Source organism: Eucalyptus grandis, chromosome 3, assembly GCF_016545825.1.
Source record: "Eucalyptus grandis isolate ANBG69807.140 chromosome 3, ASM1654582v1, whole genome shotgun sequence".
Taxonomy (NCBI): Eukaryota; Viridiplantae; Streptophyta; class Magnoliopsida; order Myrtales; family Myrtaceae; genus Eucalyptus; species Eucalyptus grandis.
In genome coordinates this window covers 46,318,400-46,330,310 of record NC_052614.1, presented here as the reverse complement: position 1 = coordinate 46,330,310, position 11,911 = coordinate 46,318,400, and the positions used below count along the sequence as shown (strand labels likewise).

Below are 11,911 nucleotides of genomic sequence, written 5' to 3'. Positions count from 1 at the left end.
ATACTGTCGTTTTGTGTAGTCGTAATATGCCATCATGTATGACTATTTGAAACATGAATCTCATTGGCATATCTATATGGGTATTCGCTCTCGGCAATATCTAGAGATGCAAGAACTCAAGCCTGGTGCTCATGCTGTTTGCAAGTTTTTTCATTTGGCTGGGATCCTCGTGATTGTATTTCTATTGCACCTTGCTATTACCCCTTTTAGTTCCTATTTTTCACTCTATTTCCTTTTTAGAATAAATAATTTTTCTTGCTATTAATCAGATAGTTCAACTAAAAGTTTTAATTTTGCTCGAGACATAATCAAGTAATGAATTAATTGGATGGTGACATACGCGTTGCTATTTACTTATAAAGAGGTTATTGTAGCAATGGAGAAGCAGGCCATGCGATATATCGACCAGACACCTGATCTTGAGACCAAGATTGAGCTTATTAAGACACTTAACTCTGTTTCTGCTGAGAAGGTGAAAATGTGAAATCAGACTCTATTGCGGGCTATGTTCATGAGCAATCTGTTCTGATTTTGTGGTTTCTATAGCTAGTGTCATTATGCAGCTATATGTCGAAATTGAGAGAGCACGGTTGCTAAAGAAACTTGCAAAAAGTAAAGGAAGAACAGGGTCTTATAGCAGATACTGCTGATTTGATACAAGAAATTGCAATAACTAGAAGCTGATTTCTGTGGTCACTCATCTTGTAATTGGTTTTTCCTTGTCCAACATCATGAGTGGTTTGAATTGCAGTGGAAAATTTTGGAGCAGTGGAAAATAAGGAGAAAATTGTCTTTATCCTTGAACAAGTATGGGATTTTTGTATTGCTTTTAGCCGTTTATGCTCTATTACTATAATTGGTTTTCATTGATGGATTTTGCAGGTTCCTTTGTGCTTAGATCGCCAGGACTACGTCTGAGCACAGATCCAGAAAATCAGCCCCCCAGTATTTAATGCAGATCCTTCCAAAGAGAAGAAAAAGCCTAAAGAAGGGGAAAGTATTATGGAAAAAGCACCAGCCGATATTCCGTCACTTCTGGAGTTGAAACGGATATAATATGAACCCATAATATGGTGAACAGGTGTTTTACTTATTCTAATGTTGTGTCTATTATTTTTTTACTAGAATTTTTTCACCAATCAAGTGCTACCTGGTATTCAGGTTGTGGTTTAAGCCATAGCTTTATTCATCTATCGCATTCTCTTTTTCCTTTATATCTTTATCACAAACTCTGATGTTAGAGATGTACTTAATGGATCTGAACACACATCTTACTTCGCATTCATATGGTTAACATGTAAGAATTACCCACATTACAATGGTTACCTTGAGATTTGCGGTTGCTATATGGCGATATATGAGATGCCATCAGCGAAGGGGAAACCCTAAGTAGTGGATACCAGCGAAGCTCTTCCATATGAGGCTTTGTCAAGTCTTCATTGATTTTTTTAAGGCACGGCTATTCATTCCGTGATTTAATCAGTGGCAGGTTCTAAGGAAAATCTACTAGTACTTAGTTCGGTCACCACATGATCGTATGCAGTCAAGCCTTCTTAATGCCAATTCAGAAGATAAAAATCTCTAAGAAATTCTCCAATTCAGGTACATCTTTGAATTGTTTCTAGGTATTTGGTTGTACATTTTCTTGCAATATCTCCGTATTCTGCCATAGAATTTGGTTGATCATGCCTTGTTGTAGCCAAAACATTTGTTCACAATGGTGGTTATCCAATTTACTGCTCTTTGGAGTACTTTCAGATATGAATTTGAGAATGAGAAAAAAAGCATGCTTGAAGGCGCACTTGTTGAGAAGGCAGCAGAAGATCTTAGACAGAGGATAAGCTAACATGTAATTACAGAACTTCGTCGTTTTTTCTTGTTTTCTTTGGATCATCATTCAAATATGAGTAACTCTATTATATGCAGAATATTAATGTTGTTTTGAAGTATTACTCAAGGATTACCTTGAAGAAACTTGCATAGCCATTATGCCTCAGCATCTGGGTTATTTATGTTGAACATTTATTTATATTCTTTACCAATGTCAATCTTTATGACTGATTGCCTAGACCCCTTATTAAACCCCGAGCAGCCTCTCTACCCCAGATACCTGCGTGGTATGGTTGCTGGACTTGGACGCAAGTTCCAAAAAAGTGGAAAAGAGGTTTTGGTGCCTTGAAAGCCAAGGCTTGTCTTGAGGTTGAGAATGTTGTCCTCGTAGTTATTCCGCGATAATTTCAGACATATATATATGCGTACACACTATGCTTAGTCAACTTCTTCTCACATTGACCAAAACAAAGAAAAAACTTCTCATAAAATTTTTTGTAATTGTAAGTGTCAATGTTTGGCATTGTGAAACCATTTCTTGTGCCAAGAAGCCTGAAATTCTAATGACTCACCATTTCCAATGTTACAAAATATATATCGTGATTAGAGCTTTCTTATTGTGCTTAGAAAATCTATGTAGCTGAAATCACTCGACGAAAGGAAGTATGTTTCTAGGGCTCTATTACCGCTATTGTAGAAAGCTTTAATCGTTAACATGCCTCAATCTATATGATACTGCATAATAGTAATTATACAAGCCTATATGATACTCTATCAGCATGACCTACTAGTTCTGTGACCATTTTAGGAAGCTAAGAAGCATCTCTTCAAAATGGTTGTTTCCAAGTCCCCAGTGGGAAAGATAGACCTGCCGATGGGAGTTGTCTGTTTCCAGACAGCAAAGGAGAGCAATGATATCTTGAACTCATGGCCTACAAATTTGGAAAAGCTCCTTGATCTTGTTGAGGAAAGCTGCCACCAAATCCGCAAGCAAACTATGGTTCATAAGGCTACTTTGAGAGGTTAAAGATGTTCTTAGTTGAATGAATGATATCTCTCCCCTTGAGCCACCCTCTCTCTTACCAAAAGAAGCTGAAGAATGCAGTTTCTCGTTGTCCTTTGAAGTCTGAAGTGGGGACTAAAGATATGCTAGAACTCACTTGTTGTTGTTTTAAATTCAATTGCATATTTTGCAGGTGGACCAGATCTGGGCCTTGTTTTGGGATGAAATGATACACTAAATACACTTGCGTAATGTATTTCAATTGTTTCATCTTTCCTCTTCCCCGTTCCTTTTAAGTGAAGATTTTGGGCTCTCAGGGTCCAAAACTTGACACAATGGAGTTGGTATTGGCACAAGGTGTGCACTCATTCTATCAGAAATGAGTGTGTTGTTACTAAATTCTGTTTTGCATTACAAATTTTTCTGGTGCTTGTGTCTTACTAACACCCTTAGTAACATCAGGGATAACATCAGCTCAACAGAATCTCCTCACGTATAAGATGGATTTAACATAAGGTGGCAACTCAATTAGTTATTGATTGTAAGATCACCATAATCGTCTAATTTATTCAAGCAATGATGAACAAAACCTCCTGTATTTACTATCAATCAATTGTCAGTGGCGTCAATAAAGCAATATCCACATACCGTATATTCTATGGTCATTATTGATCTGTCAAATGTCCGAATATCTTGTAGCTCCATTCAAATTGGGATACAGAGGCTCACCCAATTCTAGTCTTCCATAAAACGCGTGCTTCTAATCTTTTCAATTGACCTTACTCCGAGCATCAGCATCGCCCGTTGGTTTTCTTTTTTCATTTACTTAGAAAAGTAAGTCAAGTCAAGATAAAATTAGACGCTGCGGAAATTACGCCCGCAATTATTGTCCTTTGCTTTTTATTTTCTAATTATTTTATTAATAGAAAAGGCAAGTCAAGTCGAAGTCAAGTCGTGCTCAATTTCAAACAAAAGGCTAGCGTAGGCGCTACGCTTTTGCTGCGCAGTGCTACGGAAGTTACGTGTGCAATGGTTGCCCTTTTATTGCAGCATGCGTCGCCCCGGTTCGATTAGTTCAACAGTCTATTAACGTTAAATTTTAATCTTCTTACTTGTGTGCTTTTGATCGAGAATGATCAGGTGTGGTTAGTCACTCACATACTGAGCCATTAAGCTTCTTTTCCTATATCATCTTATCATTTCAGGGTTTGAAGAAACTTAATACTGTGCAAAGGAAAAATGCACTTTGGTGGAGAAGCTGTTGTCTGAAAATGCCAACATGAAATATAAAGCTAAACAACAAATGAAATAAAAAGGTAACAGGTATTTACTAAATAATTATTCGACAGTGCATGTGATACCGAATATATAAACTCACAATTCCCACCACTTGGAAAGAGCCAACTAAGTTCATGAGAAGAAAAAAAAACAGGTCAGCAGAATTATCTCGTGTAAGTAATGAGATGGATATAACATAATGCCGAAACTCAATTAGTTATTGATTATACAAATAAAATCATCTTAATTTTCTAACTTGCCCAAATAAGAACAAACAAAACCTCCCATGTTTAATATCTATCGATTATTAGTTACCTCGATAATTTTTTTATATTATAAATCCTTCAGTCATTATTTTTTTTTTTTTTGGAATTATTGATATATTAAATGTCTGGATATGCTTGTAGCTCCATTCAAATCGGAATACAGAGTCTCACCAAAATCCAGCCTTTCGTAGAATGTGTGCACTAATCTTCGGCCAACCTTACTCTGAGTATCAGCATTGCCTGTTGGTTTTCTTTTCAATTTTTCATTTACCTGGAAAAGCAAGTCAAATCAAGTCAAGAAGCACATGCATAGGAGAAAATATTCAGTGGTTCGTGAGCTCCACGTCATCTGCTGACGTGGCGCGCTTACCACCCAGATATCGACACGCGTCCTGTGAGGGACCCGCCGGAAAATGGAGAGGCTGGTTCTCTCGGCTGGCTTGGCTCGGCTGGCTGACAGAAGAAAGGACAGACAGCTCAGTGGGTCAATAAATGCGTAACACTCCCGCTCAAATAATCTCTCTGCTCACTTGAATTTGCTGGGTTTTTTTCTCGCTCTCTCTCTCTCTCCTCACAAACAGATAACAATCGAGACTTCCTCTGTTTCTTCTCCGCGCATCCCACCCCTTCCACTTCCGGCTCCGTCTCCGGCTCCGCCTCCGCCTCCCCAAAAGCCTCGCCGCCATCTGCCTCTGGCACGTCGCCTCGTCCAAGAGCGCCGCCAGTCGCAGCTGGTCCCAACCCCCTCCACCTCCGATCGTTTCCAACGCGGAGATCGAGCAGAAGTTTTGTGCTCGCGTTGGTCTCTCAGCAACTTCTGGACCTCCGTCCGATTGCGTCCCTCTGACGAACTCGTCATCAGCTTCGACTCCGTGCATTGCGTTTGTCAAGCCGCCGTTCCCCGCCGTCGCCCGGCGCTCGCTCGCTCGCTGGTCCTGTCGCTTCCTCCGTCTCTGCTTCGGCGCTCGCTCTTTGCTCCGTTGCTCGCTCCATCTCTGCTCCGGCGCCGCTTTCCTTCGCGCATTAATCTGCTTGGGCGGCCGAGATTTGGGGGATCCCATTTCTGCAACCACCTGCAGAGCAGCGTCGACGCCCTCCAGACTCTAGGATCTTCAAGATGATATGCTCATTCCAATTATCGCTAAAGCCGTATATCTGTGGTTACTCATGTTCGCCGTGATGTTCTCCTATATGTTTCCCTACCTATGACAGTTAGATGAATATACGCCATGATCAACATGAAAACGCAAAAGTAATGGATGATGGGAATGCTTCTGTGCACTGAAGGAGCTTCTTGCCTTGATCAATCGCAAGATGTTCTGCTTGTTTTGTGGTCCTGTTTGAATATTGCATACTCAGGAGCTCCAATTGCATGTCCCCATCCTCTGTTGCAAACATGGCCAATGGATTGCAGCATTCGTCGGTGATTCAGAAAATTCACGGGTAGTCTCACTTTATATCTCTTCTTTCGCGTGCCATCTGCGCGAGAAATTACGGACCGCACGATTTTGCGAGCATTGTAGGCAGTCATGGAGAGTGTGGTCTGGCTCTTCTGTCCTCTCTCCCATTTGGGTTCAAGCTCCCGCTTCCTTATGGACGCGGTTTCTGCAGCTGTTTCCAAGTCGAGGAAGCATGTGGACTTGGCGGAGAGAGTAATTCTGCAACATGAGCTCAGGAGGCTTAGGAAAATTGCTCTCAGGATGGTGGAGGATATGGAAGTTGGGGATGCAGGGATTACCCAGGCTTTGGTGGATTCTATACATGAGAAGTGGAGAGAGGATAAAGTGGTGAAGTTGAAATTTGAAGGTCCCCTGTCACTTAACATGAAAAGAACCCATGAAACTTTGGAGGTTAGTGCTGGTCTCTTCTTTGCTTATGGATAAGTAAGTAAATGAAGGTTGAATCTTGATGAGCCTGGAACTTTCATGAGTTTGCTGATTGCTTGCATGCATTTAAGTGCCGTATTTGACATCTGGAATGGATATAAAATCATGACTTCAAAAGATGTAATCACTTGAATAAATCTCTGTTGGCGTTGGAGACTTGAGAGTCTTTATTTTAATCATGAATCATTGATGCACTGAGATAATGAGCCTCTAATACACTTGCCTTGTCAGAGTAGGACTGGAGGCTTTGTTATATGGAGATCTGGAAGTTCAGTGGTGTTGTACCGAGGGATGGCGTATACACTTTCTTGTGTCCAATGATACAACGAAAAAATACAGACCAGTGTGAATTCTCTGAAAAATGAGGACACAGCCAGTAATGTTTTTCATAGCAAAGGAGGCCGGAATTTATGTGGTTCTGCAGAATATATGAAGGATCTGTCTTAAGGAAAAACGCATGGATATGAATGATCCTAACAGTTTATTAGATGAGTTGGGTCCACGGTTCAAGGATTGGTCAGGCTGTGAGCCAGTTCCAGTTGATGCTGACTTGCTCCCTTCAGAGGTTCCTGGATATAAACCTCCAGTTAGGCTTCTTCCTTATGGGGTTAGACATTGTCTGAGAAACAAAGAGATGACCAGGTTTCGTAGACTTGCAAGAACGATGCCTTCACATTTTGCCCTGGGTATGTGTGCATCAATGGCAATAAAGTTTGTGCTTTTCTGCCATTGCTGGTTAATGGCTGACAAACTGGTTTGATTATAGCATGTCTCAAAATTGTTCTAAACTAATCCTACTTTTTTTGTAGGAAGAAACAGAAAGCTGCAAGGTCTTGCTGAGGCCATGGTAAAGTTGTGGGAGAACAGTGCTATTGCAAAAATAGCAATTAAACGCGGCGTGCTAAATACTTGCAATGATAGAATGGCTGAGGAACTGAAGGTTGGACAATCTACATATGTTGACTTTTAGCATATATGTATGAGCTAATTATTGTTGAAAATGGGTGTTCTGTTTGCTTTCATCGAGCACAGAACCTTTCAGAGTCTGTACTTTATTTGATTTGCCTGACAGAAAGAATTACCTACTATTTGCCATAGAGTGGTAGTTTGACTAAATCATTATCCTTCAAGCCCACAGTACAATGCTGAATTTTCTATTTCATCTCTGACCATGGAATTTATAATTGTTATCATAATGGTAACCATTCTGGGACATACTTGTGTAGTGTTGTGAAGGATTGGTTATGCAAGTTCTTATCTCTCCGAGCATTTTGTTCCAATCTTAATGTTCTGGCATTATGATAATATCAACTTCTGTTTAGTGTTGCATATTCTGTCCTTTTCTTTAGGTAAGGAAAATTTGGTGCTCTTGTTATTGATTTGTGTCATTTTGAATGCAGAATTTAACTGGGGGAACACTACTTTCTAGGAACAAAGATTATATTGTGTTTTACAGGGGCAATGACTTCTTGCCTCCTGTGGTGGTAGAAGCATTGAAAGAGAGAGAAAAACTAACAGATGTGCAGGCAAATGAGGAAGACCAAGCACGTCAGAGGGCCTCAGCTGCAATTGAATCAAAATTAAAAGCTTCTAAAAGCCCACTTGTTGCTGGCACTCTTACTGAAACTCTGGCTGCCACCTCTCGGTGGGGGAATGAAATAAGTAGCAAAGATGTTGAGCAAATGCGTAGAGATGAATCACTCAATAAGCACGCTGCACTCTTGAAATATCTTGAGAAGAAACTTGCTCTTGTAAGTTACGAGATTGAACAAACTTATGCTATAAAATTCTGCTCCATTTCCTTAATTATTTATCACATTTTCCATTTATTTTTTCCTCTTCTTTCCAGGCTAAAGGGAAGGTCAAAGGGCTGAGAAAGCTCTAGCAAAAGTGCAGGAGAATCTTAGACCAGCAGACCTTCCAGTTGATCTGGAAACCATAAGTGATGAGGAGAGATCTTCACTACGTAAGATTGGTCTGAGTATGAAGCTCTTCCTGCTTATCGGTAAGAATAGCTGGTTTGCCTCTTGATTGAACAATGTAAAAAAGTCAGCTTTCATGACTAGCTTTTCATCTTCTGTTTGGTTTAATCCAGGAAGGCGTGGCATTTTTGATGGTGCCGTAGAGAACATGCACTTGCATTGGAAGTATCGCGAGTTGGTGAAACTAATGGTGAGGGGAAAAGTTTTGCACAAGTGAAGCATCTTGTAGTTTCTTTAGAGGCTGAAAGTGGTGGAGTGCTGGTATCCTTAGATAAGACTATGAAAAGCTATGCTATCATCGTTTATCGTGGGAAGAATTATCAAAGGCCTCATGCAGTGAGACCCAGAAATTTGCTGACTAGAAGGCAGGCGTTGGCTCGCTCTATTGAACTTCAGAGACGTGAGGTGAAACTGATTGAAAAACTATTTTTAATCCCTTATCCTTAAGCTTGTCACGATGCTTATCCTATTCTATGTTATTAAATTTTCTTTTACTGCAGGCACTTAAGCATCATATTTCAGACTTGCAGGAGCGGATTGAGCTACTAAATTACGAACTTGTGCGAGCTCTTGCCTTTTAGAAATTTGATGAGACAAAAAAACTAGCATTTATTTCAGTAATGCATTCTCTTCCTCCTTCACAGGAAGATATGAGAGTAAACAACCAAATTGATGAAGAAAAACTTTCTAGATCATTTAATGCCGGATCGACAATAGATGACACATCTGAGGTATCTGTCTCTCATCCTTTGGAGTACATTTGCTCCTCTACGTGTAGCATCAGCATGTATCTCGAGGCAATTAACCTTAAAAGGCTTACTTTTGTATTAACTTGTAGAATGTTGCTATCTGAACTTAGATTCAATTTTCTTTTCTTTGGTAGCAATACTCTCTAAAGGTGATGTCCTAATGCATGGTTCAGTTGTTTGGCTTTACTTCTATCTGGATGACATTTGGTGGAAGTTTGCAAGATCTTTCTGTCGCAGCAATCCTTAGTAATTTCTAGCATAACCTTCGTATGATTGATACCTTTTCTATAATTCGAAATCAGGATGAAGGAGAGGAGGCATATCTTAAAGTTTATGACAGTGGTGTGGAGGACACTTGAAGGAATTAAGAAGCTTGTTCATGAAAAAAAAAATTGGTAATTTTTACTGCTAGTTATACCTTCCCCTCTTTGCAAATTGTCTGAGGAAGACTAGCTCAGAAGAAGTTGAGCATATTATTGAATCAGAAATATGTCTCAAACATATTTGGTCATGGTCACCTTTTTTTTATCCTTTTGGCTGTAGAATATAGTTGGTCAGTTCATCACTGAGGTTCTGATGGAATGTTCGTCTTGGCACATACATAGCTTCCTTGCTTGATTAGGCAAGCAACATATCATATGCACTCATCTTCACTTAGGTTCATTATGCTATGGAACATTAAGTCACTAGTTCCTGCATCATCGATCAAGAGTCTGGCAATATGTTGCTTTCACACGGGTATTTGGTTTAGTCGTGCCTTTGCTACAGGGATCATTGATGTTTGCAAATGAGTTAGCTTCTTTATTTTTCTTCTAATTCCATCATCCTCGCAGATTGTCCAGGCACCCCTGCTTGTGGTCGGAAGCAGATTTCTTGGATGTTGTGAAACATTTTTGACCTGAGAGGAGTCTTTCTAATCACATGTAAGAAAGAAAATTGAAATGCAAGGTGGGTGTGTCTTGTAGGGGTGAGACGAGGATTTCCTTGTTGATGGTTAAGATGTGTTGTTCATTGTTCCTCATTTCCAGGACCTAGTCCCATGTGTGTTAATCTCATTTGAAGATGAGCACATACTTATGTGGAGAGGAAGAGAGTGGAAGTCTTACTTTCCAACTCCTGAAGTTTATTACAAGGATTATCCATCTAGTGTTGATCGTGCATGTGAAGGATCTCCTCTTCCAGTAATCCCAGAACAGGATGAAAAACAGGAAGTTCCTGGCAAAACCAGTCCTGTTCAAGAAAACGAGGTATATGGAGTTACTGATGCAGATTCAATTTTGAGGGAGGTTGATGGAAATAAAATCACTGTAGACGGCAAAAGCAGTGAAGCAGAAGAATCAGAAGATGCAAAGAGCATCAATGCAGCTGCTGCTATGCCCGATGTTGTTGCGGAAGAATCCGAGACCATGGTGGAAACAGAGAAACTGCACGATGTTAAGGCAGGCTGTCGAGAACGGCAGTGCACTTATCTTGATTAGTAATTCATTGGATGTTGACATTGCTTACAAAGGGCGGTTGCTTTTGCAAAGACTGCTCCACCTAGCCCCATTTTCAGGCACTGACCTAGGAGAGCTGTGTCCAAGAAGATTGTGAAGGAAGAAGATGGAAATGTAGATGCCGAAGGCGAACCTTCTTCTACACTTATGGAGAGAGGAAACAAGTAGAGAGATACAAAAATTCAAAGGAAAAAGAGTTGGATGAACACCACTTGTATGTATCACCACTAGGAAGCTTGAGGGTTGATGAACTCGCCAAGTTGTTGGCATGAGTTTTAATGCTTGTTGACATTTCATGGGGATGCATGTATCAGCTTCTCCACAAAATTTTTTCAATGCGATTGATGTTAATCTGTTGATTCTTGACGCCATGGTCTCTTTTCTCAAAAGCAATTTGTTACTTCGCTCTTTTCCGTTTACCCTTTCACTAGCGAATTGAAATATAATGCACTTTTCTTTTCAAGTGAACACTTGATCAAATGAGACGTTTAACTTTCCTGCCTAATTAGCTTTACACTCATCATGGGACGTTTAACTTTCCCGCCTCATTAGCTTCACTCATCATCATCAAGGAGTATGGAGGACAGTGTGGCTTAAGAAGGAGAGATTGCACAATGCTTTGCTAGAGGTGATGGCAATGCGTGAAGCGAAAGGGGCGACTAATGAGTATCAGTGCCGATCCTGATTCTTAAAATCTCCTCTTTTTCTAGTCAAAAGATTTACGAGGAGAATGTGGATTGAAGCATTCCAATCTGTACTCAATCTAAATAACGAATTTTCATGACTCCAGTGATCACTTCATGGAACTAAGCATATAAAATTTGCATGCACCAAAAAAAAAAAAAAATTGCACACACCTAGTTTAAAATAAACTTGGCGTCCAATACCTCTTTTTTTTTTCTTGCCCAACAACCCTTTTTGAAATAAACTTGGGCAACTCTTTTTTTTTTTCCTTTAAAACTTTCGAAAATAAATTCGTACTTGCTCCCGTACTCAAAAATAAATGCTAAGGTCCTATAAAAGATTTATATGCTGACATCATCTGACCTCAATAGGTTGACGGAATTACTAGATCGTTCTGGTTCTTGTAATACTGATTTTAGCATCCGCTGGACAAAGGTTAACTAGCAGGTGGTCATTCTTTTTCTGCCTCCTTAATGTTTCCTCCTAAAATATGTTCTTTGCCTGCTCCATGATACTCAGACTGCTGTGATGGGAGTGACGAATACGGTGATAAAATGAAGTGCCTGAATACATGTCGGGTTTGCAATCACATTAAAGCAATAAAATCAAAAGAGTTGAGAAAAAGTACTTCTGCATCTATATAACCATTAGCCACCTTGCTTTCAGCATCAACAATAGGTTCAGATGATAAAATTGACTCTTCCTCATTTGCTGGTGTTAAAAACTCATCTTTCCCT

The 11,911-nt window shown here is 39.9% G+C and overlaps 1 protein-coding gene, 1 long non-coding RNA gene and 1 pseudogene across 2 annotated transcripts; all 3 read left to right on the top strand.

Moving 5' to 3' along the window:
• The first annotated feature begins 376 nt into the window (after window positions 1-376).
• On the top strand, window positions 377-2,857 carry LOC104436880 (annotated as a pseudogene).
• Window positions 2,858-6,713: 3,856 nt separating this feature from the next.
• On the top strand, window positions 6,714-8,213 carry LOC120291316 (CRM-domain containing factor CFM3, chloroplastic/mitochondrial-like). The gene is made up of 4 exons (XM_039308533.1): window positions 6,714-6,949; window positions 7,073-7,203; window positions 7,664-8,014; window positions 8,113-8,213. The coding sequence occupies exons 1-4, from the start codon at window positions 6,721-6,723 to the stop codon at window positions 8,146-8,148; spliced, it is 747 nt and encodes a 248-aa protein (XP_039164467.1). The 5' UTR covers window positions 6,714-6,720; the 3' UTR covers window positions 8,149-8,213.
• A 391-nt stretch (window positions 8,214-8,604) lies between these two features.
• Window positions 8,605-9,372, top strand: LOC120291317. Its single transcript, XR_005549305.1, has 4 exons — window positions 8,605-8,650; window positions 8,746-8,805; window positions 8,890-8,976; window positions 9,297-9,372. It is a non-coding gene; the product is annotated as an uncharacterized LOC120291317 (long non-coding RNA).
• Window positions 9,373-11,911: the final 2,539 nt, after the last annotated feature.